This window comes from Canis aureus, chromosome 7 (genome assembly GCF_053574225.1).
Source record: "Canis aureus isolate CA01 chromosome 7, VMU_Caureus_v.1.0, whole genome shotgun sequence".
Classification (NCBI taxonomy): Eukaryota; Metazoa; Chordata; class Mammalia; order Carnivora; family Canidae; genus Canis; species Canis aureus.
This window is the reverse complement of record NC_135617.1, coordinates 61,264,684-61,292,305: the sequence shown is the minus strand read 5'-3', so window position 1 is coordinate 61,292,305 and position 27,622 is coordinate 61,264,684. Positions and strand designations below refer to the sequence as shown.

Below are 27,622 nucleotides of genomic sequence, written 5' to 3'. Positions count from 1 at the left end.
CACAGTCCATGGAATGGAATACTATGCAGCAGGTAAAGAGAATTAAATGACTATATGTACTCACATGGGAAGATCTCCATGGATGATGTTCATGAGAAAGGTAAGGTGCCTAGTAATTTACGTAATCTGCTTCTATTTGAGTGGGAAGATAAAAGGATATTTTGTATGTGAGTTTGTAAATGCAAAAACCAGAAGAATAAAGGAAACAGGTTACAGGATAGTTGCTCCCTGAAAAGAACTGAATGGCTGAGATCAAAGGGAAAGGGAGATTTACTTTTTTTTAAAGATTTTATTCATTTATTCATGAAAGACACAGAAAGAGAGAGGCAGAGACATAAGCAGAGGGAGAAGCAGGCTCCATGCAGGGAATCTGATGTGGGCCTCGATCCCGGGACCGCGGGATCAGCCCTGAGGTGAAGGCAGATGCTCAAACACTGAGTCACCCAGGTGTCCCTGAGATTTACTTTTTATTCTATTTTTTTGTACCTGTGCATAAATTATCTACGCTTTAAAAAAATCCATTGCACTGCCATCTTATTTTTTTAATTTTTATTTATTTATGATAGTCACAGAGAGAGAGAGAGAGGCAGAGACACAGGCAGAGGGAGAAGCAGGCTCCACGCACCGGGAGCCCGATGTGGGATTCGATCCCGGGTCTCCAGGATCGCGCCCTGGGCCAAAGGCAGGCGCCAAACCGCTGCGCCACCCAGGGATCCCGCACTGCCATCTTAGACTCAAACCTCTACCTTGATATCAATTCTTTTTTTTTTTAATTTTTATTTACTTATGATAGGCACACAGTGAGAGAGAGAGGCAGAGACACAGGCAGAGGGAGAAGCAGGCTCCATGCACCGGGAGCCCAACGTGGGACTCGATCCTGGGTCTCCAGGATCGTGGCCTGGGCCAAAGGCAGGCGCTAAACCGTTGCGCCACCCAGGGATCCCTATCAATTCTTTTTTTAAAAAAAGATTTTATTTATTTATTCATGAGACACACAGAGAGGCAAAGACACAGGCAGAGGGAGAAGCAGGCTCCCCTCAGGGAGCCTGATGTGGGACTTGATCCCTGAACTCCAGGATCAGGCCCTAGCTGAAAGCAGAGCTCAACCGCTGAGCCATCCAGGCGTCCCCTTGATATCAGTTCTAAAAATCAGACTATGTATAGCTTTCTTGGTGACATAACACAACTGAAAGGTATTCAACTAAAAAAAAAAAAAATCTTCATACGCCGTTTGAATTCCTGAGCGGATTGTTGAGCTTGTTTGCTAGGTAAGTAAATGGCCTTGAATTGTCTTGCTTGGTCTTGTCAGTTTTTTTTTTTTTTTTTAAGGTTTTATTAATTTATTCATGAGAGACACAGAGAGAGGCAAAGACATAAGCAGAGAGACATAGGTTCCCATGGGTAGCCTGCTGCTGGATTCAATCCCAGGACCCCGGGATCACAACTCAAGCCAAAGGCAGGCACTCAACCACTGAGCCACTCAGGTGCCCTAGTCTTATCGATTCTTAAAGTTCAAAGTACAGTATCTGAAAAATTGAGAGGCAGGCTTTTGAATAGTAACTGCATTCCTCTGTGACTGTTGCTAATCCAAGTAGGCAGTGGGCAGAGATGTCATTCAAGGAATTCAACCCCTGGATGGGTGATGGATGCCTTGAGTTCTTTACTAAGCTGGAGAGGTTATAAGGCATCGCCTTTTAGAGCTCTCAGAATTTCTCTATCGGGATTGTTCATCTTCATCTAGACTGTACCCTCCATAAAGGAAAACGACATGCTTGTTTGCCATTGCATTCTTAGTGCCCAGCACTGCACAAGCGCTTAGTCTATGCTCAAATATTTGTTCAGTTGAATTGATCATGACTTTCTGTGTCATATTGTTCCTGCACTTCCTGAAACTTAAAGTTGAGTAAATAATTGACCCTTTATCTCCTTGCATCTTAATCACAATGGCCAGCTTATTTTCTTCGTAAGAGAAGAACAAGAGTCAAATAGTGTGACTAAGTTTTTTGAATTGGTGATTAGACTTTAGAATTCAATGCAATTGTGCTCGCTTCCACAGCATATATACTGAATTCAATGCAATTTAGTTGTCTAATTTCTGTGATACCGGAGTAATTGCATGATGTTTCTAAAACATTGTATTACCTTGCAATATTACCCATAAAAAGCTGAATCTTTTTTTTTATTAAATATTCTATTTATTTATTCATGAGACAGAGAGAGAGAGAGAGAGAGAGAGAGAGAGGCAGAGGGAGAAGCAGGCTCCATGCAGGGAGCCCAACATAGGACTCGATCCCGGGTCCCCAGGATCACGCCCTGGGCCGAAGGCAGGCACTAAACCACTGAGCCATCCAGGGATCCCCGAAAGTTGAATCTTTATGTCTTGCTGATTTAGTTCAATTCCTGGTTAATACAATTAAGACTTTTTTGGCAATAACCCTTGCATTGCAATCAGAACTTCAAGATTAGAACTTATACATAAATTGGCCATTTATCTTTGTGGGGTTGAAATTCTGGAGTAATACTTTGCAATTATGTAATACTGTACTGAATTGTGTCTAACACAACCAATCATAAATGGAAATTTAATAAACTCTGCTTGAGTGTATAATTTTATTGCTTCCTAGCATTGATTTTAATAATTTTTTAAAGGATCTATTTATTTTTGGGACTCCCAGGTGGCTCAGTAGTTGAGCGTCTGCCTTTGTCTCAAGGCATAATCCAGGGGTCCTGGGATTGAGTCCCACATGGGACTCCTCGCAGGAAGCCTGCTTCTCCCTTTAGGTCTCTGCCTCCCTGTGTCTCTCATGAATAAATAAATAAATCTTAAAAAAAAAAAAAAAGACTTACTTATTTTTGAGATAGGAAGTGGGGAGGGGAGAGGGAAAGAGAATCCCAAGCTGACTCCCCACTGAGTGAGAAGGTGAAAGCTCACCTCCCTCTCAAGACCCTGAGATCATGACCTTAGTGGAAGTGCTTAAGGGACTGACCCACCCAAGCATCCCCTAGAGTTGATTTTTTATGAAGATATATGGTTATTACACTTACTGGTGCAATATGCTCTCATTTTAATCACCATTATTAGATTTGCCTAATAAAAACTTACTAAAATAACTCTAATCATGCCTTTTTTAAAAAAAAAAAAAAAGTTATTTCTATGCCCAGCATGCAGCTTAAACTCATGACCTGAGATCAAGAGTTGAATGTTTTGCTGACTGAGCCAGCCAGGCACCCCCCTAGTCAATGTTTTTAATTCAGGGGTGACTTTTTTTTTGTCAAAAGAAAAACCCATCAGTTTAAGGAAAACATAATAATGTCTAACTTTTTAAGATGGCAGAAAGACTTGAGAGGACAGGATGAATGTGGGCAAGATCTGGTGAGGGGAGAACTGTTGTGATTTGGAAGTTTGATATTACAAACTGGCCAGCTCAGGGACCAGATGCAGACCAAAAAAATAATAAGTTTTGCTTGGTTTTTACAATGTTTTTTAAATGCTTAAATTTTTCTGGCAAATCACCTGGTCCTCTACTCCCAATTGACTTTCTTTCAGCTTTACTCATTGACTTTACCTGTTTGGCCTTAGTAAGCATTGAATGCCTGGAGAAGAGTGCCATCATTGAAAGAAATCTGGAACTTGGGAGGGAAAATGGACATTTTTTTTTAAAGATAAGGATTTTAAAGATTTTTAAAAAAAATTTTGTGTATTTATTCATGAGAGACACAAACACAGAGAGAGAGAGAGAGAGAGGCAGAGAGAGAAGCAGGCTCCATGCAGGGAGCCTGACGTGGGACCCGATCCCGGGTCTCCAGGATCACGCCCTGGGCTGAAGGCGGCGCTAAACCACGGAGCCACCCAGGCTGCCCGAAAATGGAGATTTTTAAGAATATATGAATTTGAAAGGCAGATGAGCCCATTAACTAGAACTGTACACATAGGTTGAGAGTTGTGGCTCTGGAGAACATGCATATGAAGACAAAACCTTGGGCATCACTCACACTTAAGGGCTGTGAGTCATCAGAATCATAATGAATGGGGAAAAGCTGTCATAAGAGAAACAGATATAGAGCAATGCTATAGAGGTCAGAAAGAGAGAACTTCAAGAAGATAGGGGATTAGCAAGCATCAACTATAGTTCAAACTGCCCTGATTGTGTGATTTGATCTATTATAAACTGCAGGGATTTTTTTGGATGCAGCTAAACTCTCCTGTGAAATTTCAGCCCACAAATAGAACTGCAAGCCCATTGGTGTCATGAGCATGGTTTTTCCTGAAGGGGACTTGGCATTAAACTGTCAGTCTCTAGGAGCATAGTCTTACAATACTAGTCCTAGTTTCTTATGTGAACATGTGGTTGAGAATTTCATTACATGTGGTCTTTATTACTAGAATTCTCCTAAACAATAGATTTTTTTTTTTACCCCTCTTCTTTACAGAAGTTGCAATTTGTGAAATGATTAGGATTGTCTCAAGTCAGCCAACAGTTGAGGGGAAAAAAAAATCCAGATTCACCTCCAGCTAAGGAATAGAGGTTGGTAGGCCCCATTTTTTTTTACTGGCCTCATTTATGCCTGGGTGACTCTACCCTTCTTCCTCCTTCTCATTTGTTATTTCGTTACATTTCACATATCCTAAAAGCAACCTTAAATTCTTTTTTGGAACAAGATAGAACATATAAACACTTAAGGTACTAAAAGCACTTTATTTTTTTAAATTTTTATTTATTTATGATAGGTCACACAGAGAGAGAGAGAGAGAGAGAGAGAGAGAGAGAGAGAGGGAGAGGCAGAGACACAGGCAGAGGGAGAAGCAGGCTCCATGCACCGGGAGCCCGACGTGGGATTCGATCCCAGGTCTCCAGGATCGCACCCTGGGCGAAAGGCAGGCGCCAAACCGCTGCACCACCCAGGGATCCCTAAAAGCACTTTAATACTTGTGGCCATTATTAAAATCATGTCTACAGTTACAAGGCCACTAGACCCAAAAAAGCTTTTTGAAACTTAGAACTTTCCATTTAATAATAATGGGTGATGGGGTGCCTGGGTGGCTTGGTGGCTGGGCACATCTGCTCCGGTTGTGATCTGGGGTCCCAGGATCGAGTTCCGCATTGGGCTCCTTGCAGGGAGCCTGCTTCTCCTCTGCCAGTGTCTCTGCCTGTGTCTCTCATGAATAAATAAAATAAAATCTGGAAAAAAAAAGGGGGGGGAGGTAGATTCCTGGGTGGCTCAGCGGTTTAGTGCCTGCCTTTGGCCCAGGGTGTGATCCTGGAGGCCCGGGATCGAGTCCCACGTCAGGCTCCCTGCATGGAGACTGCTTCTTCCTCTGCCTGTGTCTCTGCCTCTGTCTCTCATGAATAAATAAAAAAATCTTAAAAAAAAAATAATGGGTGATAACATAGAGCAGAAGGCCAAATCAGTAATAGAAAATTATAGAAAAATGAGTGGAAAAAATTAAGACCCAGCTAGATGTTTTTGTGTGAGAATATGTAGCATATTTATTCCTGAGAAATTCGGAAAAACAATTTGTCCTCTTTAATGACGTTGGAAGATCTATTTCCAACTCAATGAACACTATTCAAAATCAGTTTATAGTGGTTGCGAAGGTGGGCTCTGGAGCCAGACTATCTGGTTTCAAATCCCAGTCCACTTGAGCTGTGTGACTCCAGTGACTCAACTACTTCACTTGATAAACGGTGTTAACAGAACCTACCTCATAAGATTTTCTGGACTTAGTCATGTTGACATGAGTATGGTGCTTAGAACAGTGTCTATGACCTTTTAAGGGCACCAAAAAAAAAAAAAAAAAAAAACCTGGTAGCTATAATTATTTTGGCTTTTCAGTTGGTAAGACTCATGAGCCTCCTGGGGTTGATGAGTAAGCAGCTGGATTCCAGAAACCCAGGCTAATGTGTACCTGAAGACGAGTTTTCCACCACCCTACTGAGTAATACCTACAGAAGTCAAACCTTCAATTCAAGAGCTCTCAATCACTAGTTTTGCACAGGTTTGATGCCGTACTTTACATTAACTGACTCCTACTAACACCCTATCAAATTCACTTATTAAATATTTATTGAAGACCTACTTTATCATGCAGTACGTATTAAACACCACAGATCATTAATAACCAACACACACCCACACTTTTCCTCTTACTGCTTCAAACTACCATAATCAAATAAAAGCTATTACACATTACCGAAATAGCAAAAATGTTTCAAAGTGTTAAACCTGTCGTGAATTTAATGGAAAGCGCAAGTAGGAGCCTATACGCAATCTCAGGCTTTAAAATACTGAAAATATACAAAGTATGAAAACAATAAGTAAACTCTGAAGTCCCATTAGCAGGAGCCGATCCCACATGGGAAGTATTTGGTAGGAGTGAAGAACGCAGTGACAAGGGCTTAGTCCCACTGGACCGTTCGTTCTTCTTCAGGAAGGATACTCCAGTTTGGGGAGGCCGTATCCCGGGCCAGCCAGTTGAAGTCGTCAACGTCGTTCCAGTTATTTTTGCTCCTATCTAAGCCAGAGCCCTCGAAGTCCTTGTCGATCCCCGGGTAGCTCCAGGTATAAGGGGCGAACTGGATCCCGCTGCAGTCCTCCACGATGGCTCTGCTGGTCACCTGCAAGAAGATGCGGGTGTCTCTCGTAGTGTGTACGCGGAGCTGTTGGCAGGCCACGGCCAGCACGCAATCACTGCAGTCTTCCAGGAACACAGAAGTGGACACCGGGCCGCAGAGCAGCGTGCAGCCTCGGGCTTTGGCTAGTCGCAAGGTATTGGGATTACCATACAGTCTGACTGTGCACTTGCTCAGTTCGGTCAAAAGGACGTCGCGCTGGTGCAGCTCCTCCGCCCGCTTCTCCAAGACTTGGGACTCCACATTGGAGAAGCCGAAGACAAAGCCGGAGCCGATGCCTCCTCCCTCCTCCTTCAATGGCGGCGGGAAGGCCAGGATGCCTTCGGCCGCCGCGGGGCCGGGAGCTGCGTCTACCGTGGTGGCCGAAACAGCGTCCTTCCTCCGGGTCTTGAAAGCAAAACGCTTCTTGGGCTGCAGCTCCTGGCGCCGCTCGGCCAGGGTCGCCTGCAGCCGCGTCAGCGCCTCCTGTCCCTGCCGCAGGTCGTAGGCGGCCAGGAACAAAACCGCGTCGTTGACAAGTTTCTGCAGGCCCTGGAGCCGAGCGGCCGCCTCGTCCAGCTGCTCCATGGATTCCCCGCTCTCCAGAAGCTCTTCCACGGCCGCTCGCTCCCGAGCGAAGGCGGCGGCGAAAAAGTCGCTCTTCTCCTCCTCCACCTCCTGGTTCTGCCGCTTTTGCTTCCGCCTTTCCACCTCCAGCTGCCGCTCTTGTTCCCGTCTCTGCAGCCGCTCAGGCACCAGGCTCCGGTCCCGCTGCGAGCCCACGGCCCCGTTTGCCGCGGCGGCGGAGCAACTAGCAGCCTCCATCTTGGCTTCGAGCTTCCCTGCAGCTGCCTTGCTTCCTCCGGGCGCGCCCTCCGTGAGGCCTCCCACCAACGCGCGCTGTGATTGGCCGGACACGCTTACGTCAGCCCCGGCCTTATTTTCTTTGCCCATTGGTTCCTCGGCGTCGGAGGGGGCGGGGCCATGAGGCGGGGCCGACAGACAAGGGGGGTGGGGAGACAAAGGTCCTTGTGGATGGGTGGGGTGGGAGACAGGAGGGGGAAGCTTTTTTTCCTCTTAAAGGGGCAGGACTTATATCCGGGATTGTGGGGTGAGTTGCAGCAGCGGCAGCTGCACATGTGGGTTTGTTTATAAGAACAAGGTTAGAAACTCGCAGGCCTCCCCCTCCCCCCAGCTCCTCCCTACTACCCCCTTACAGGCCGGAGATCCGCTACTGGTGGGGGGAATGTGTGCGCAGGGTGGGTGGGGGGACAGGTAGTGGTGAGAAAGATGGAGGGGGGGTAATATTGCACCGCCCGGCCCGCGCCGGAGGAAGCGGCAGCTGGAACAGCTGGCTAGGGAGCCGCTTGCATGCCTCTGGTTTTTTCTTTTCCCTTCCACCACCCCCTCCCCCAACCCATTCCTGCCGCCCCCAAATCCTCATTCTACCCGCCTTCTCCCCTCAGCCGCTGCAGTTCGGCGTGGCCTGGGGTCTCCTGGATCCCCGCAGGCACCTACAGGGGCGGGAATAGGCGAGGGGCACCGGGATGGGAGACTGGGTTTCTCACTGCAACCGGGTTCCGGGGGCCCAGGGGCAGTCTAAAAACGGATTACTATTTTTTTGGCCAATTGCTGCAGTTGGAGGGGTGGGGGCGGGGGAGGGTGCGATTCCACACCCCCTTCCTCTTCCTCCCACGTCCTCCCTACCCCCCCACTTGGCGGGCGCTCCCTCCGCAGCTGCGCGCCGCTGGCGGCGCGGGGTGAGACCCCGGCCCGGGGCTCGGCGGCTCTCCGTGGGGCCGTCGGTCTTTAGCAGAGCGTTGGGGGAAATGTTACATTATTTCTAGAGGCGGTGGGAGGGATTTGTCACCGGAAGTGAATGCGCCCAGCCTAGAGTCGGGAGCAGCCCGAGGCGTGAGTGGGCAGCCGAGTCCGCGCAGTCACCAGCCGGACGCCGAGCGCGGGCCCGGAGGAGTCGCGGCGGCGCGGGCTGCGGGCGCGCAGCAACCTCGCGTGCTCCGTGCAGCCGCCGAGCGCGGGGCGCGTCCTTGACCCCGGCTGCCCTGCCGGGCTTCGGTGTCACCCCGACCTCCCCCCCATTCCCAGCCGCCACCGTTTCCAGCGGGGGCTTCTGCCCAAGAAACTGTTACTTGAAATTTCACTGATCCATCTGCATGTTGATGCAGAGAAAGATGGGAGGAAACGAGAGAATTAAGACTCATTTCCAGTTTTTCACGCCCCGCTCTCCTTCCGTTCCCATTTAAAACAAACAAACAAAAAAACCCGCAACAGATAAATTCCTGTATTTCTCCGCGGAAAGCAAACACAGGTCACACGGCTTGGCAAATCGCGAGTGGAGGTGGCGTCGGGGGTTCCGTGTGTATGTGTGTGCAGCGGGCGGGAACCGGGTGCTGAAAATTTTCTGTGCTTGTGCTTGTAGTGTATATTTTTCGTTTTCCTTCGCTTTGTTTCAAATGCAAGCTTGAAGAGGCTTTTTGCTTTTTGTGAGGTTTGGTTCTGGGGCTGGTTATCTTGTGTAAATTATATGGAGGAATGCAATAGCTGCTTTATTTTATAAAGAGTTGATTTAAAGAAGGAAGGTTTAAAGATTTATTTTGCTAGGGAAAAAACCAAAACCAAGAACCTTACCTGCCTCCCTTAAGTTTTTCAGAGATGGAACCTCTCCCACTCAGGGAAGCTTGTAGCCAAGCGAGGTTTACTGGAGCTGTGGCTGGGATGAGGCAACATTTCTGGATTAGCCATAGTGAATCTATGGGTGGTTGTTAGTGTCTGTATCAGAAGTAGACTTGAGTACCATTAATCCTTCCCAAGAACGTCATTTCTGCCCCAAAACAGGTTTTGGCATAGAGGCCAGTAGACTTTGGAAGTTTCTGAATATTTTTTTTTAAGTTTTTATTTATTAATTCATGAGAGACACAGAAAGGGAGAGGCAGAGACACAGGGAGGGAGAAGCAGGCTCCATGCGGGGACCCTGATGCGGGACTCCATCGCGGTACTCCAGGATCAGGCCCTGAAACAAAGGCAGATGCGCTTCACGGCTGAGCCACCCAGGCGTCCCAGTTTCTGAATATTTTACATTGGGTAGTTCAAACTTTTATGAGAAAGAAGAGGTAAAGGACAAAACCAGGTAGGTCACCCTGTTGACCTCATGTGTTGAAGGCAGTTTCAAAGACTGATGTGAATGAAGCATGAGTGGGAATGGACAGGGGTCAGTGATGTGGGCATCATAAGCATTGACTTGACAGTTCTTTACAGCCCCCAGCACAACTGCAAGCCAACGTAGGTGGTCAAGACATGAACGTAAACTACATTTCTGTGTTCAAAAGCAATGGGAAGGCTATAAAACTTCCAGCAGTGCCAGACTGTATTTGTGTCTTTTTTCTGACATCTGAGGGCAGTGGATTCAGTATGCATCCTTGAAATGGATGGCTCCTGGGAGGTAAGTGCCTGTTCCAATGGAAGGAGAGAGGGTGATTCATTATAACAATGTAACATGTGGTAAAAGAAGCAGCCTGAGAGCTCTGAATCCTCCTTTGAAAGAGCTTGTGAATCAAGTACTGCTCTATTTTAGACATCCTGAAAGAATTCTAAGGCGTTACAGACTTTAAAAATTATTCAACAGAAATTTACGTTTTATGGTTCTATTTGTCAGATTTACTTTTTTAACATCTTGAAAATTTCAAACATAGTAAAGAAGACAGTAAAGGTGATGTGTACTCATCACCCAAGTTTCAACAATGACTGACACTCTGATTTCTTCTGAAACTCTGGCCTCTTACAAACTCCATCACCCTGATTATTTCACAGTGAATCCCAGACATTGTATTATTTCATATTTTACAATCTATACATATTTCAATATGTCACAAAGATGAGGACTACCTTTTGAAAACAACCACATACCATCACCACATTCCAAAAAAGTAGTGATACTTCCTTATTATTGTTAGAGTTCCAGTCTACATTCATATTTCTTTGATTATCCTATAATTTCCCCCTTTTATTTATTGAATAAGGATCCAAAAAAGTTTCACACATTGTGTCTAGTTGATACGTTCCTTAAATCACTTTAATCACTTTTAAATCCACTCACCCCTACCTCTGGTGATTTTTTTTTTTTTTTTTTAAACCCGATTGTCTTGTCTTGTTCAGTAGCATATCCCAGTCTTCATTTTGCTGGTCGTATCTCCATACTGATGTTAAATATTTGTTGTAGTCATTTCATCTTCTAATGTCATAGTGATGTGTATTAGTATGATTTAGGAAATGAAAGCATTTCAGCACAGCAGTCTTTGGATATGGCTAGACAGCCAGGAATAAGGCCTTTTGCCATTCTGTGGAGTTTATCAGAGACCCTGTGTGGATGGGATACACCAGACAAATAAACAGATCCAGGCCCTGTTTTCTAGTAGCTCCATTCCAAGAGGAGGTGTCATCTTTCAGCAAACGCTGACGATATAGTGGATATAAAGCATTCATTAAAAGGCTCTGCTTGTCAAGTATCTAACCTTAGGCACATTTTCTAACTTAGTTGCTGACTTTTCTGACCATGAAGATGACCACGTGAAGGCACGTGCTGTCCATGCAAAGGCTCCAGTTGGGTCTGGGAAGCAGGACAGGAGCAGCCCCTATCTTCCATCTTTGTTTCTGGCTCCTCTTCCCTTCAATCCCTTCACTTTCTGGAATGATTTTCATCATTGCACCCCTAATGCTGGTTATGAATCCAGTGTCAATTTATGAAGCACTTGCTGTGCCCTGCACTGAGCCAGAGACACCCTCAGGCTGCCAAGATGAATAGACAGCGTCCCTTTTCTCCTCCTCCCAAGGGCTCATCTGAACCAGTACTGGCACAAACCTGCAAGATTGTAACAGTGACAACGGACAACTGTTACAGAGGAAAGAGGAACAGAGAGTGAGGGGAGGGGAGGTTGCTCTTATGGGAGAGGTCAGTGAAGACTTCCGTGGGGGTTGAGCAGAGGCTGGGAGGGCAAGAAACAATGAGAAGTAAGTAAACCCTGCAAAGTCCCTGCTGACCTGGAGAGATGCTATGGGACTGTTGGGGGGCAGGGGACAAGAGGCAGCCAGCTGGGTGTGAGGAAGACCAGTTTGGAGTGGGATAGTGGAGCTAGAGACAAACACAGGTAACTTTTTGGAGAAGCTTGACTGTGAAGGGGAAAGGGACAGTACCTGGGGGAGAGGAGGAGGCCAGTGAGAGGTGTTCAGTTTTTTTAGTTTAGTTTTTTTTTTTTTTTTTAACAAAGAAAACCCGAGGTTCCTAATATAAGGGTCCTGGAAAGCCTGTGGGGAGTGGATTCCAGAGCCCAGGTGCAAGGATCAGCCCTATACAGACCAGGGACAGATTCTCTATTAAGGTGTTGTTGTTTCAACTTTTTATTATCCATGTTTTCCATCACACAGAAACTTTTTGACCTCAACACACAGTAACAGATGCAGGAAACAGTAAATACTCTTATGATGTGCACTGGATACTATTTTCTGTTCTACTTACTGCATTTCAGAAATACTGGTCAAGACCCCCTAAATTAAACTGCTGTTTAAAAATGCCCTATCAGCAGGAGAGGGTGCAGCTATAGGTAAATTTGTATGTTTGGTCACTGACAGATGAGTCTGATGGTTTCTGTGAAAGTAGGTGGTGAGGTCCTCTGCTGGGTATGGGAGGGAAGGGATGGTGGTCTAAAAGCATGGGGAAGGTCTGAAAGCTCTGTGGAAGAGGATCAGTATGTTGTCCAGAGAAGTGGCATGGGGTGGTGTGGATGTTCAGCAAGTGCTTGGAGAATGAATGAGGGAATGAATGAGAATGTGCCAGAGACCAGCTCAGGGCAGGGACATGGGGTTTGGGGCAGGCCTCTCATTTTCCTAGGACCTCTCGCCACACTCATCCTCTCTTCCTTCACGATCTTTCCTCTGTCTCCTTCAGCATCTCCTCCCAGCAAGTAGGTTCCCTCAATTTAAAACAAGTTTCCTTTTGTCTCATCATCCACCCAAGTAGATGCTCTTTCTCCCTTCTCTCTTTTTTTTTTTTAAGATTTATTTATTTATTCATTCAGAGAGAGCAAAGAGAGAGGCAGAGACACAGGCAGAGAGAGAAGCAGGCTCCATCCAGAGAGCCCTATGTGGGACTCGATCGTGGGTCTCCAGGATCACACCCCGGGCTGCAGGCGGCGCTAAACTGCTGCGCCACCGGGACTGCCCTCTCCCTTCTCTTAACAGACTTTGTATACTATTATATTTTTTACTGTTTTTGTTTGGGAGTGCACTTGTGCCTGTGCAAGGTGGAGGGAGGGGGCAGAGGGAGAGGGAGAGAGAGAGAATCTTGAGCAGACTCCACACCCAGCTCAGAGCCTGATGCAGGGCTGGGTCTCATGACCCTGAGATCATGACCTGAGCTGAAATCAGGAGTTGGATGCTTAACCAACTGAGCCACCCAGGCACCCCTACACTATTCTATTTTTTAAAAACAGTTTTGAGAATATTTGAGGTAATTAGGTTTATCCCCCCCAGCTTTATTGACATTTAATTTGATATATAACATTGAGTTTACAATATACAACATAATGGTTTGATATACATGTATATGTATTGCAAAGTGACTACCACAAGAGTTAGTTAATATATCCATCACCTCACATAGTTACTTTCTGTGTGTGTGTGTCTGGTGAGAACTTTTAAGATCTACTCTCATAGTTACTTTCAATATACAATACAATATGGTTGGGATCCCTGGGTGGCGCAGCAGTTTAGCGCCTGCCTTTGGCCCAGGGCGCGATCCTGGAGACCCAGGATCGAGTCCCATATCGGGGTCCCGGTGTATGGAGCCTGCTTCTCCCTCTGCCTGTGTCTCTGCCTCTCTCTCTCTCTCTCTCTCTCTCTCTCGAATAAAAAATAAAATATTTAATTAAAAAAAAAAAGAAAGAAAATCCAAGCTGGATCCTAAAAAATGAGTGAGATCTAACCCAGAGAAGGGAGAGAGCAGTCACTCATCATTTCTTTCTATGAATATTCAAGGAGCACCAACTATGATCTGGGCACCGTCCTATAGAAATATAGCAATGAAAAAGATAGGCAGAAAGAAAGTCCCTGGCTTGATGGCCAGGAAGCTAGGAGAGCTCCAGTGCCTCTAGCAACAGGGCATATGAAACAAACCTGGACAGGAGAAAAAGATGTGTTTAACGAGAGCGACCCTGGCCGCACCTTAGGACTCACAGGGGGCTTTATAACCTTCTGATGCACAGGGCCTTTCCATGAGTAGTTCAGTCAGAATCCCTAGGAGTAGGACCTTGGTGTATGGTGGGGTTTTTTGTTTTGTTTTTAAGATTTTATTTATTTATTCATGAGAGACACAGAGAGAGAGGCAGAGACACAGGCAGAGGGAGAAGCAGGCTCTGTGCAGGAAGCCCAATTCAGGACTCCATCCCCTAACTGGGATCACACCCTGAGCCAAAGGTAGATGCCAAACCGCTGAGCCACCCAGGCGTCCCAGCACTGGTGTTTTTGTTTTTTTGTTTTTTTAGCACTGGTGTTTTTTAAAGGTCCAGGGGGGCAGCCAGGGATGTAGGCCACCATGTTAGAGAACCTGTAGCATACTGAAGCAGGAAGTGGTAATCAGAGTTGAGGTTAGAGTAGTGAGCAGAGGCCAGACCACCAAGGGTCTTGTAAATCCCATCAGGCAGTTTGGGCTTAATCTTGAAGGCACTTAGGACCTGGGGAAGGATTTTGGCAGGATAATGACAGAATCAGATTAGTTTTCCTTTCTCCCCCGCTACCACCCTCCACCCCCACCCCCCACCCCGTCCCCTCTTAACAAAGGATCAGGCTGGATGCTCTGTGTAGCATGGATTCTCTTGGAGCAAAAGTAACCTGATACCAGTTTGGAGGCTGTTGGGGGAGCCAAGAAGTGGAGGTACCAGGCCATGATGATGAGTGAAGATAGAGAAGGAAGGGGTGATGGGTGTGAGAGATTTAGGAGACTACACAGGACTCTCGTTGGAAGTGAGGGATAAAGGAAGGCAGAGACTTGTGGAAGGTTCTGGCTTGAGGAGCTGGGTCCATAGTGATCCTGGTGTGAGAGAGACCGCGAACCAGAAGAGCATGTTTGGAGAGAGAGCTGGTGGCTCCTTTGGGACCTGCTTCCTTGTCCTGCTGCCTGTGAGCCTCTGCTTAATCTTCTCCACTTGACAGCCCTTGCCACCTACCAGACCTATTTTACGAACCTCTTCCAGGAAGCCTAACTGGATTCTCCCTTCCACTGGCTCTGGGTGAACATCTATCAGTTTGTGAGGTCGGTACCTATTTACAGATATTGATTCTGCGGCTTGGGCTTCTCCAGGCACGATGTGTTTTAGTCCCTGCTCTCTGCCTAGCACAGTGCCTCCTACACAGGAGCACATGATAAAGACATGTTAAATAGATGAGTTAATGGCTGAAGAGCTGGGCCAGAAGCAAGAGCTCTCCTAGGACTGTGATTAGAAGTGGGTCAGGGGCTTCTTGTTCTCACTTCTAGGGTAAGGGACAGACCCAGTCCAGGGGCAGAGGAGAGTGTTTGCTGAGCTGATCAGGAAAGAGGCTGAGTGAGAAGCACTGAAGCTGTTGACTTGTATAGAGTGGCATATAGTCAGCTATACAGATTGTCCTTTGATTATAGTTTCAAATTCCTTTTGTGGCAAGGACATATACATCTCTTAAAGTTTTCCTGCATCTGTCCTTTCTCTTCCATCTCTTCCTGACAGTGAAGTGGGGTGATAGTGAGAAGTGGACAGATCTGGGTTTAAATTCTGATTACTAGCTGTGTGATATTGAGCATGATATGTAACCTCTCTGAGCTCAGTTTCCTCCAACTGTAAAGTGAGGATAAAGAAAGATATATTTCTCCCAGAATTGTTGTGATGTTAAATTAAGTAATGTGTGGGAAAAGTACCAACTATTGGGCCAGAACTGTAGTAGAACCTCAACCATTGCCAGGTTCCTTTCTGCCTGCCAGTTGCTGGACCTTTGTCTCTTAACACTTCGTAGCCTTCAAAGAGAGTTGGGGGAAGCAGAATGTGCTATGTTCATCATGACCTTCTCAGAAAGGGCCCTTTAATGTCCAGCCTTTTGGGATGCCTGAGTAGCTCAGTGGTTGAGCGTCAGCCTTCAGCTCAGGGCATGATCCTGGAGTTCCAGAATTGAGTTCTGCATCAGGCTTCCCATGAGGAGCCTGCTTCTCCCTCTGCCTCTGTCTCTGTCTTTCTCTCTGTATCTCTCATGAATAAATAAATAAAATCTTTTAATTTTTTAAAAAAAATGTCCAGCCTTTCTGCAATTCTGGGGAATATTTGAGCAGATTCTACATGTAAATGGTGCTGCAAAAGAAAACCAGAGAATCCTAAGAAGAGAGAGCTGGGCAAGCTCTGATGGATCCTTTAATACCAGACAAAAACTGGCTTATAGTTTAAGGAAAAAATAAGGACATGTGGTGATTTTTTTTTATAACAGTTCAATTTAAAGAACTATATTGAGAGATCATATTACTTTTCTTTTTTTCTTAGTTTTTTTTTTTTTTTGTACGATTTTATTTATTTATTCATGAGAGACACACAGAGAGAATGGCAGAGACACAGGTAGAGGGAGAAGCAGGCTCCATTCAGGGAGCCCGACATCAGACTTGATCCTGGGTCTCCAGGATCAGGCCCTGGGCTGAAGGTGGCGCTAAACCACTGAGCCACCCGGGCTGCCCCTCTAAGTATTTCTTTTATGACAGCCTTTCTATCTGTGAAATCTTTACTTTGGAGAACCACTGATGTAATCTTACCCTCACTTTACAGATAAGGGAGTGTAAAACAGTGGTATGTTATGTAATATTAATGGAATGTGCATTTTTTTTCTCAAACACTAAACTCTTTGACTGTAGACACCATAAGGGCTGTGGTTGTGTCTACTATTTTTTGGACCCTAGAATCCCCAGAATATGGCATCATGCCTGGCATGGGAGGCTCACAATACTTATCCGTTGGAGGAATAAATGAATTGTTCATCCCAGGCACTCTAGAATTCTAGATTTGTTTTTTTCCCCCAAGTTCCAAAAACCAATTCATTTTTTTAATCGTATATGTATATAAAGTTACTATTTAAATTCTTGTTAGTTAGCATACAGTGTAATATTAGTTTTAGGTTACAATATAGTGATTCAACACTTCCATACATCACCCGATACCCAGTGCTCATCATAGCAAGTGCCCTCCTTAATCCTCATCACTTATTTTACCCATCCTCCCACCTCCCCTCTGGTAACCATCAGTTTGTTGTCTATAGTTAAGAGTCTGTTTCTTGGTTTGCGCCTCTCTCTTTCTTTTTTGTCCCTTTGCTCATTCATTTTGTTTCTTAAATTCCACATATGAGTGAAATCTTATGGTATTTATCTTTCTCTGACTGACTTATTTCACTTAGCATAATACTCTAGCTTTATCTATGTTGCCAAAAATGGCAAGATTACATTCTCTTTTATTTCTTTTGGCTTAGTAGTATTCCATTGTATATACGCCACGTCTTCTTCATCCATTCATCAGTTGATGTACATTTGAGCTGTTTCCATACTTTGGCTATTATAGATAATGGGGCTATAAATGTCAGGGGCTTGTATCTCTCTGAATTAGTATTTCTGTATTCTTTGGGTAAATACCTAGTAGTGCAATTGTTGGATCATAGGGTAATTCTATTTTTAACTTGTAAAAAGTATTTATTTATTTAAGAGAGAGAATGTGTGCACATGAATGGGAGTGGCAGAGGGAGAAAGAGAGAGAGAGAGAGAATCTGAAGCAGACTCTGCTGAGCACGGAGTCCAACTCAATGTTCTGTCCCAGGATCCTGAGATCATGATTTGAGCCAAAATCAAGAAGCTTAACCACTGGGCCACCCATGTGCCCCTCTATTTTTTCCTTTTTGAGAAACCTCCATCCTGTTTTCCTATGCACCAGTTTGCATAGAATCCTAGTCGTTAATTGTATTTATTTTTATTGATGGAGCCAGTAAACTCCTTGAGGGACTCTGTTCTCTATTGCCCAGCAGGGCAGGTGCCCAGTGAGTGATTGAGCCCACTGGCCATGCAGAGTCAGACACATCCAAGAAAAGATAACCCAAGAACCTGAATGATAACAGGAGCCATCACATACTTTCCCTTGTATTACCTCACTTAATCTCCATGGTAACCTTACCAGGATATGTTTGTGCTGCATATAATAATTTGCAGCAACAACAATTTTAAGATTCTTTAAAGGATATTGCTGAATTTTAATTCCTGAACAGATGTGACTTTTTAATACAGACTAAGGGGGGGAAGTGGTGGAGGTAACTTTTCTGGTTCAGTTTCTTTCTCCTTCAGTGTAATGTGATCCACAGGGTTTTGAGATAGTTTAGAGGCTTAAGATCAAATGCTTTTAAAGTGTCCTGGCAAGTGAAAGTTAAATAGGAAGCAAAAAGTTTATTCCTTTTCAACTAGAATGTTCAAGGTCCTCTTCTTTTAGGTAGGATTTCATTATTTGCTTTAAAATGCCACTTTTCTGTGAAATACTATAAACTATCATTTTCAGACCATAAGTTCTAATGCTGTAAGCTTATGAAATCCATTTAGTAGATGGCAGTCTTTTAAAAATGGCAGAAGAGGGGAGCCTGGCTGGCTTAGTCAGTAGACCTTGCAACTCTTGATCTTGGGGTTGTCAGTCAGAGCCCCACGTAGGATGTAGAAATTACTAAAAAGTAAAATCTTTTTAAAAATGGCAAAGAGAAGATGTCAAAATACATGTGTTGCATAAATGGGTTTATATTATATATATTTGTTTTATGTATATATGCACATGACTCGCAAGATAAAATGTATTTCTTTTTATAGGTTACAGTCAAAAATGTTTGAAAAAGTGGTTTTGTTGGGGTACTGCCTGGCCCAGTCGGTAGACCCTGTGATTCTTGATCTTGTGGTTATGCATTCCAGCCCCATGTTTGGTATGGAGCCTTAAAAAAAAAAAAAAAAAGGAAATATTTTTAAAAAGTGGTTTTGTGAGTGATGCCTTGACACCATGATGTTCAAAAGTATATATCAGCATGGATAAAGGGACATTTTTTGTGTCATTATGAAGAGACAGCAGTAAGGAAATATGGATGTTGAGCTAATTCCCATGAAACGTCTCATCAGATGGGAACCTGTTTGTGCTGCACGTACTGTTTACTCCTTTAGTTTGTAAAAATACTAAAAGGCTCGCTTATGAGAAGTGAAAGATTTGGAGGAGGGAACATGGCACATAAAGTTTAGGAATGTGAATGTGTAACAGGCTACAGTGTGAGGCATTTGTGGCTCAAACAGTTGTGAGTTCTACTCTCTGGAAGGAACCCCAGTGGTCCCTGCATGTAGTAACTTGAAATGTGCTGAGACACAAATCTGAGTACATCCTAGTTGGCCTGTGGGTAGGGAGATAGTCTTTTGGCTGGTGAATGAGCAAGATGCTGTAGTTGATCCTGGGGTGAGAGGGGTTATAAAAATGAGCAAAGCATAGGCCTCGCCTCCTTGAGGCTCATGATCCAGGGATGAAAATGAAGATGACTAATTGTAAGTCAAGCCAGCTGCAGTGTGTGTTATAAAGGAGTGAGGAGGAAGTTCTTTGGAAGTGTAAAAGGAAGAGGGAAGGGGCCAAAGAGAGGGCTGAGGAGTAAGGGGAGGCACCCAGAAGAAAGGAATGCCAGGGCCATGCCAAGAACATGAGCAGAGCTGGGGAGGCACCAGTAGTATTTGAGGAACTTGGAATATAACACCATGTGGGAAGAGTGGAGAGTAGTCAGAAGGAAGAGAAAGGGATGTGGTGGACAATGGGCTGGAACCCGCCATCATCATTCCAAAGGCACTGAGGCCCCATTAGACGCTTTGAGCAGGAAGGGAGGCATCAGATTTGTGTTTTAGGAAGAGAATGGAATGGAGCAGGGGAGGTTGCCTTCAAGAGGCCACTGTGATGGTTCATTGGCTAAGTGACAAGGCTTGACCGAGACCAGTGGAAATGAATTGGAGGTTACTCAAGAATGATTTGTACCTGAAAGCCAATCCGTGAATTTATAATGGGCATGAACCTACCCAACCACTAGAGTGATTAGGTCAGCTGGCCAGAACACAACTTTTAAAATTGAAGTACATTAATGATCAAAGGATTACTTGGTGAAAATGGAGCTAAGGCAAAAGGCGTTGGATGGTCTGAAAGGACTTTTACTCGATCTGTAGCAGTTATTATATAGCAGTAATAATAAAGCTTAGTCTCTGGTGGTTTGTTACTATTCTCTAGAGAGATACTTGGCATGCCACAGCTGGAGGAACTATTCCCCTGACCAGCATTATAGAGAGGCTGGCAGGCAGCATATTCAAGGATATTTTGGCTGCAAGAGAGGAAACTCACTCATAGGAGAGCAAGTAAAATGCTCTTCCTTCTGTAAGGAAGGAGAGTCTAACAATCCAAATGCTAGAAAGGCAGCCAGGCCCCATGGGGCTTAGAATATCATCAGGCACTTCCTCCACCCCTCTTCCCTCCCTCCACACCCAGTGAGAATCTATTCTTCCCAACACACTGGCCTTCTGTTCCCATCCATTTGCATGGGCTCCATTATAACTGCTCCAACATGGTGGCCTTGACCCTTAGACTTTCCAGCCATATATAGTTTGCTCCCCGCAGCTGAGCCAGTTTCTGTGTCCCAAGTACTAATACTAGCAGAGAGGATCTGACTGTTCCAGGTTGGGTCATGGGCCTTCCCCTAATCTACTTAGGCTGAAGATGTGATGTGATAGATCATTTGTGAAAAACAAAATGATGGTAAACAATGGATAACTCTAGTATGCTGGTATTAATAACCCAGTGTATTAGCTGTCTATGGCTGTATAACAAAGTGCCTCAAAACTGAGCAGTGGGATTTTTTGTTTGTTTGTTTTTTGTTTTTAAGTAATCTCTACACCCAGTGTGGGGTCGAACTCACAACCCTGAGAGATTTCCAGCTCACAGTCAGTGAGGCCCCAAGGCTTTCTGCCTATTGTGGAAGCATATCATGCCCCCTGCTGCCCACCCTTCAGGTTACTGCAGACTGAGGACAGCTGGACTACAACTCCCAACTAAACTGTTTCCGGGTTCCTGGCCCTCATAATTGTGATATAATAATAAATTTAGCTTGTTGCTTTAAACTGCTACATTTTGGAGGCACCCGGCTGGCTTAGTTGGTAGAGTGTATGACTTTTTTTTTTTTTTTTTTTTAATTTACTTATTCATGAGAGACACAGAGAGAGAGGGGCAGAGACACAGGCAGAGGGAGAAGCAGGCTCCATGCAGGGAGCCTGATGTGGGACTCGATCCTGGAACTCCAGGATCACGCCCTGGGCCGAAGGCAGGCACTAAACCGCTGAGCCACCCAGGCGTCCCGAGTGTGTGATTCTTGATCTCTCAGACACTTATCCTCATAAAATTCGAATCAGTTCATAGCAGTTTCTTATTTAAACCATCCTCAAATGGCTCCCGTTTTTCCCTAGACAGGTGTTTTGTTTTCTTTTTTAATTTTAATCGCCACCATAGGAACGAATACATTTTTTTTTTTTACTTAAGTGTAGACAAAATGCCATATGAGTTCACTTACATGTGGAATCTAAAAAATAAAACAAATGAGTAAACAAACAAAAAGCAGAAACAGAACCATAAATACAAACTAGTGGTTGCCAGAGTGGAGGGGTTGGGGGGATGGGCAAAATGGGTGAAGAAGAGTGGGAGATACAGGCTTCCAGTTATGGAAAGAATTAGTCACAGGGATGAAAGGAATAGCATAGGGATTATAGTCAATGGTATTGTAATAACATGGTATGGTGACAGATGGGAGCTACACTTGTGGCGAGCATAGCATAATACAGAGGGTTGTTGAATCACTGTGTCATATACCTAAAATTGTGTCAACGATATTGCAATAAAAAATGATAACAAATTTTTAAAAATTTAATCACCACCACAGTAAGAAATACATATACATATTTTTAATTGACGTGTAGTTGACATATGGTATTATATTAGTTTCAGGTGTACAACACAATGATCCAACATTTATTTTTTTTTTAAAGATTTATTTATTTATTTATGACAGACATAGAGAGAGAGAGGCAGAGACACAGGAAGAGGGAGAAGCAGGCTCCATGCTGGGAGCCTGACACGGGGCTCGATCCCGGGACTCCAGAATCGCGCCCTGGGCCAAAGGCAGGCGCTAAACCGCTGAGCCACCCAGGGATTCCCCTGATCCAACATTTATATATATTATGAAGTGATCACCAGGATGAATCTAGCCACCATCTGTGCCCATAGAATGTTGTTACATATTATTAACTATATTCCTATGCTGTACATTGTATCCTCGTGGCTTATTTATTTTATATCATAAAACAACACACACACATATATAGACAGGTTTATAATGAAAAGAAATTTCACAAAAAAGTTTACACTACCTTACTACCTGTGCCATATTCAGGTATTTTCTATTCTAAGCTCTTTCATTTTTTTATGAAAGCTGGTCACAGTCTCATGGATTTTACATCCTATTGAATTGTGACCCACAGTGTGGAAGGCAACAGCCTAAAGAATCACCCAGACTCCCTGCCATGAGCTACAAAGCTCTACCTGGAGCTCTCTCCTCTCTTTCCTTACATTATTTAGAGAACTCTTACGCATCCTTTAAAACTCAGTTTATGGAAAAAATAAAAATAAAAATAAAAAATAAAACTCAGTTTATGGGACGCCTGGGTGGCTCAGCGGTTGAGCACCTGCCTTCGGCCCAGGGTGTGATGCTGGAGTCCCGGGATCGAGTCCCACATCAGGCTCCCTGCACGGAGCCTGGCTCTCCCTCTGCCTATGTCTCTGCCCCTTTCTCTGTATGTCTCTCATGAATAAATAAATAAAATCTTAAAACCAGCTTTAAAGTGTCTCCTCTTCCCTTCTCTTCTTGCATAGAATTGCCCACTCTGGCCCCCAGAGCATTTCACTTGGTGACTATCCCTCCTCGCCAGCCTGCTCTAGGGTCAGCTCCCTGAGTCTACAATACATTTTCATAAAGTGTCTCCAAGTATGTTTACGAGGAGCAAATTAGCATCACACATATGACGGTGCTGCAAATGAGCAATGTGCAGGTGGGGGGTGTCGCACGCAGGTTTCCTGTTGCTGGAGCCACGTGCTGCAGAAACAGGATCCCTCCCCCTTCAGGCCAGTGTCTCACCCCGTGCATGCATCTCAGGTACAGTTTGCACTGGAACTTGCCACCCAGTTCATTGCCGTGGTTCATTTTAAGCTGCTCTGGTTTCTTTTTGTTTTGGGGTTGTTTTTTTTTTTTTTTTCTCCTACTTTTTTCATTTGTTTGTGTTGATGGGGACAGCCTAGTGAGAAATGGAGCTTCAGGCAGCACAGATAGGAAGGTCTCTATATCTGCACCCGCCCTGTGGCTGGGGCTGGGGGGGGACTCCTTTCTGAAGTGGTATGGAAGGAGGGTTTTGAGGTTTTTGAATATTTACTGCTAAGTATCTAAGAAAGAGATTTGTTTGCCCACATTTGCACTGTCTTGGCAGGCTAGCAACCTGACCAAAAAAATATATATATATATATATATATATATATTTTTTTTTCCTTTCTGTGGTTTTTATTTTTGAAGGAGAGAATCGACACCTTGGTTAAATTGTGCTGAAATACAATGGCTGTTTCCTTTTAACTTAAGGGTTGATGCTAATATGATTCCTAGGCCCAGCCTCTTGGGGGTTGCTGATAGACTATGCTGTGAGCCATAACAAGAAAAGGGGGGTAGGGGGAAGCAATTAAATTATTCCTTCTCCAGTATTCTCATTTCTGCACCTGTCAATGGCTATGTAACTGCCCAAGGATATGTTGACTTGGTTGGGTATGTGCTTATTTGGGGGAGGGAAGTGAGAGGTGAAGTGAAGACAGACTGTAAAACGATAATTACTGTGGAATATGATAAATAGTATGATAGAGGTATGTATTACATGCATAGAGAAGGCAGGCATTTATTCCCTTCAAGGGGTAATTTTCAAAAAAGGTCACCTCCATTAATGGATTGTGAAATTCATTTACAAGGTGACTTGTTTTTTTTAAGGTTTTATTTATTCATGAGAGACACACACACAGAGAGAGGCAGAGACATAGGCAGAGGGAGAAGTAGGCTCCCCACAGGAAGTCCAATGCGGGACTCGATCCCAGGACTCCAGGATCACGACCCAAGCCAAAGGCAGATGCATTTAACCACTGAGCCACCCAGGTGTCCCTACAAGGTGACTTCATAACACTTCTAAAAGTGAGAAAAACTGGACTGAAATACAGTTGATCCTTGAACAATATGGGGGTTAGGGACCCCAATTCCCCCACACCCTTCACTGTGCAGTCAAAAATCAATGCATAACTTGACTCTCCCAAAAGTTAGCTACTAATGGCCTATTGTTGACTGGAAGCCTTAAACAGTCCATTAACACATATTTGGTATGTTATACGTATAATATGCTGTATTCTTACAATAAAATAAGTAAGCTAGAGGAAAGAAAATGTTATTAAGAAATTCATAAGGAAGAGAAAATCTATTTACAGTGATGTGTTATAAGAAAATATGCAGGGCAGCCCTGGTGGCGCAGCGGTTTAGCGCTGCCTGCAGTCCGGGGTGTGGTCTTGGAGACCCAGGATCGAGTCCCACATCAGGCTTCCTGCATGGAGCCTGCTTCTCCCTCTGCCTGTGTCTCTGCCCCTATCTCTCTGTCTCTATGAATAAATAAAATCTTAAAAAGAAAATATGCAGACAGGAGACCTGCGCAGTTCAAACCCACGTTGTTCAGGGGTCAACTGAATCTGAAGCTGCAAACTCCGTGGTAAGTTTAGATACTGTTTTCCAAAACCTTTGTTTTAGTTATGTATTTATTGCCTGGTAATATGAAATCTATTTTTTGGGAGTGAGTCTTAGACAAAGATGTCTGAAAGCCACTTGTAGGGGATGGAAGAAGGCGCCCCAGAGGAGATGGCATTTGAGCTGGGTGTTGGAGACTGGTGGACTTGCCCCAGACGAGGAAGGGCATTCCAGGCAGAGGGCAAAAGTTATGTCCCCATTGGGAGGTGTGTTCAGGGGCAGGATATTCTCCGTGATTGCACTGCAGGGTACTGGGAGAGGAGCGGCTGGAGGTGCTCCTGGGGGGGTGGGATGAGGGGGAGGTGGAGTAATTAATGAACCACTTGAAGATACAAATGTTGGCACCTCAGCTCTCCCCAGAAATTCTAAGTCTCTGGTAATGGGTTTGACCTTGGGAATCTGTATTTTTAATAAGCTTCCCTGGGCAGTGAGGTGCTAACAGAGGAGTGATGTAGCCAGTGCTGGGTTTGCAAAGGGGTGATTTTTGCAGTAATTTGGATAGAAGATTGAATAGGGAGGCCAAGCCAGAGAGAGAGGAGGACCTGAACTGAGGTGAAGGTCCTCGGAGAAGAGGGACTGGATTTGAGGGAGACTTTGGAGGTGGGTTGCATGAGCTAAGAGAAGTAAGAGAATGAGAAGGAATGGTAGAGAATCATAAAATATCTAGGGGGTTGGTCTGTGAACACAGAGACAAGAGGGAAGACCAAATTCAGAAGGGGAGAGGATTGCTTGAGTTTTGGGTTTTGCCCTAAGACAGGGCAGGAATCACCCATCAAGTTTTCACCATGCCCCATGTGAACTATACCTCCAGAGCAAATGTGTCCTTTGCTCAGATTGCCCATCTCTGAACAACCTCCTAAGTGCCTTAAGTTCATCTAACTCACAAGGGATTGATTCATATACCCAACTGCTAGCTGTCTGGTATGATTGACAGTGAGGGGATATATAAAACTTTTCAGGTACAAGAGTACTTTCCTCTTTGCTCAGGGTGTTACCTTTACAGTACCAGAAAACCTGGGGAATGAAAGCAGTAATTAAAAGATTTAGGTGAGAGAGAATTGTATGGTCTGAGGGGTGTCACACAGGGACTCTAAAAATGCCTGATTAACCTTCCTGTGCTCAAAGAATGTGGCTCTTCAGGGATCATGATGCTTGTGGAAGTCACAGTGTCTATAACTCCTCAGTATTCATCTTCAGTATTGAGGCTATGTCTTGGTGCCTGTTTTGTGCCTAGTGATTTGTTGTCAATTTGTATCTACAAGTCATCTTTTAGGGGTGGTTCTCTATTAAATGTCTGATTTCTTAGTAGTTTTATTTTCAGAAAGGATGCTGACATTTATTGAGCAAGCCCCTTTACGTAAGAATTCTATCTTAGAGGCTGACTTTCTCACCAAAATCTTTTTTTTAAGATTTTATTTATTTGTTCATGAAAGACACAGAGAAAGAGGCAGAAACACAGGCAGAGGGAGAAGCAGGCTCCCTGTGGGGAGCCTGATGTGGGACTTGATCCTGGGACCCTGGGCTCATGCCCTGGGCTGAAGGCAGACGCTCAACCACTGAGCCACTGAGGCACCCCTCTCACCAAAATCTAAGGGTGCTTTATAGTAGGAGCCTGAAGCCTAGTAAACCCCATTCTACTTCCTCTCTAGTCCACCATCCTCCTGGGCATGGTGGTGGGAAAAGGAATGCTCTGTTCAAGACAGGCCAGGAGTTCTGGCAGAGGACCACAGGGGCTGGAGAGCTGGCAGGTGACACATCCCAGACATGCCTTCCAGCGGCATTGGCATAGGCATGAGGTGTCTTAACCTGATGACTGTCCTCCCACTCTCATACTCTGTGGGGAAGCACAGGCTAGATGTTTAAGACAGCAAGGCCAGTGGGAGTGCTGACTGCCTTTTTTTTTCTTTCTTTCTTTTTTTTTTTTTTTTACAGTTGTTACACTCCTTATCCTTGTACTAGAAGCTTGTGGGAGTTCAGACTTCTTAAAATCTGTCAAGGAAAATAACCAGCTTGAAATATGACATGACTAGAATAGCCTTAGTCTCTACAAAGATGATTTAAATTGTTTATATTCATCTACCAAATAATGTAGGCAAGGTTTTGAAAACAGTTGTAATCATGCCAATAAATTGCTTGTTTACCATTGCTTTGAAAACAGTTACTCCTAACGATAGTATTAACAGTCACAACACTAATGGTAACTATTATTGAATATTTACTATATATCTGGTTCTAAAGCAAGGAATTTGTATCTGTAGTGTCATTTAACTCCCCCCTTCAGCATCCTGAGATATAGGCATTGGTACCTTCATGTTACCGATAAGAGAAGTGAGAGAAATTGAAAAAGTAGGCAAAGAGACCAAAGGAATAAAAAGTGTCAATGCCAGAGTTCTAACTGGTAAGAGAGAGGGTGGGGAGCGGGTAGAGGGGGAGGAAGAACTGTAAACCATTAGCCTCTTCTGCCTGTGATCCATTGGGCAATGGTTTTATGTGGTTCTAGGAGATGACTGCACTCCCTTAATATATAGTAAGTTCTCTAGATATAGACTGATTTCTTGTGTTCTTATGCATCTTGTGGACTGGGCTGTTTTTCTCTTATCCCACAAGTACTGATCGTGAGTTAACTCTATACAGAGTACTCTGTTAGGCCCCTTAGAGAATAGAAAGCCCTTGAGGAGCTCCCTATCTGGGAGGGAACATGAGAGAGAGATAATTAGGTTCAATCATATGAGATTGCCACTGGGAAATTACAAGGGACATACTAAAATAAATTACTGATGCATAACTAAAATAAGACAATATAATATTAGCTAAATACTGTGACCTCTCCTGTTTCAGGTACCTTGCTAAACATTTTGCATGCAGTAGTTCCTAAATCCTTAAAATAACTCTCAGACATGATTATAATTACCTCATTTTATAGATGAAGAAGTTGAGGCTCTCAAGGGTGAAGTGAGTTGCTCAAAGCCACACACCTGGTTGTGACAAGGGTGGAATTTGCACCTTTGCAAAGGTCAGCCTGAATACAGAGCTAGTGCGCTTAAGCC

At 44.5% G+C, this 27,622-nt stretch overlaps 1 protein-coding gene and 1 long non-coding RNA gene across 3 annotated transcripts in view; both read right to left on the bottom strand.

The window, feature by feature from the left end:
- Nucleotides 1-6,043: 6,043 nt before the first annotated feature.
- TBCC (tubulin folding cofactor C) lies at nt 6,044-7,514 on the bottom strand. The gene has a single exon (XM_077903982.1). The coding sequence runs from the start codon at nt 7,434-7,436 to the stop codon at nt 6,399-6,401; it is 1,038 nt and encodes a 345-aa protein (XP_077760108.1). The 5' UTR covers nt 7,437-7,514; the 3' UTR covers nt 6,044-6,398.
- Nucleotides 7,515-8,712: 1,198 nt separating this feature from the next.
- The window catches only part of LOC144317511 (uncharacterized), a 61,668-nt gene continuing 42,758 nt past the window's right edge, over nt 8,713-27,622 (bottom strand). The window contains exon 5 of one of the 2 annotated variants that reach the window (XR_013383517.1): nt 8,713-9,642. This is a non-coding gene — a long non-coding RNA (uncharacterized LOC144317511). Of the gene's footprint in view, nt 9,643-10,700; nt 11,488-27,622 lie in introns of those variants that run through there. The other variant, XR_013383516.1, reaches the window with a different exon arrangement.

What these genes read in the sequence shown, in the direction of transcription:
- TBCC (XM_077903982.1), bottom strand. Translation starts at nt 7,436, where the DNA reads ATGGAGGCTGCTAGTTGCTCCGCCGCCGCGGCAAACGGGGCCGTGGGC.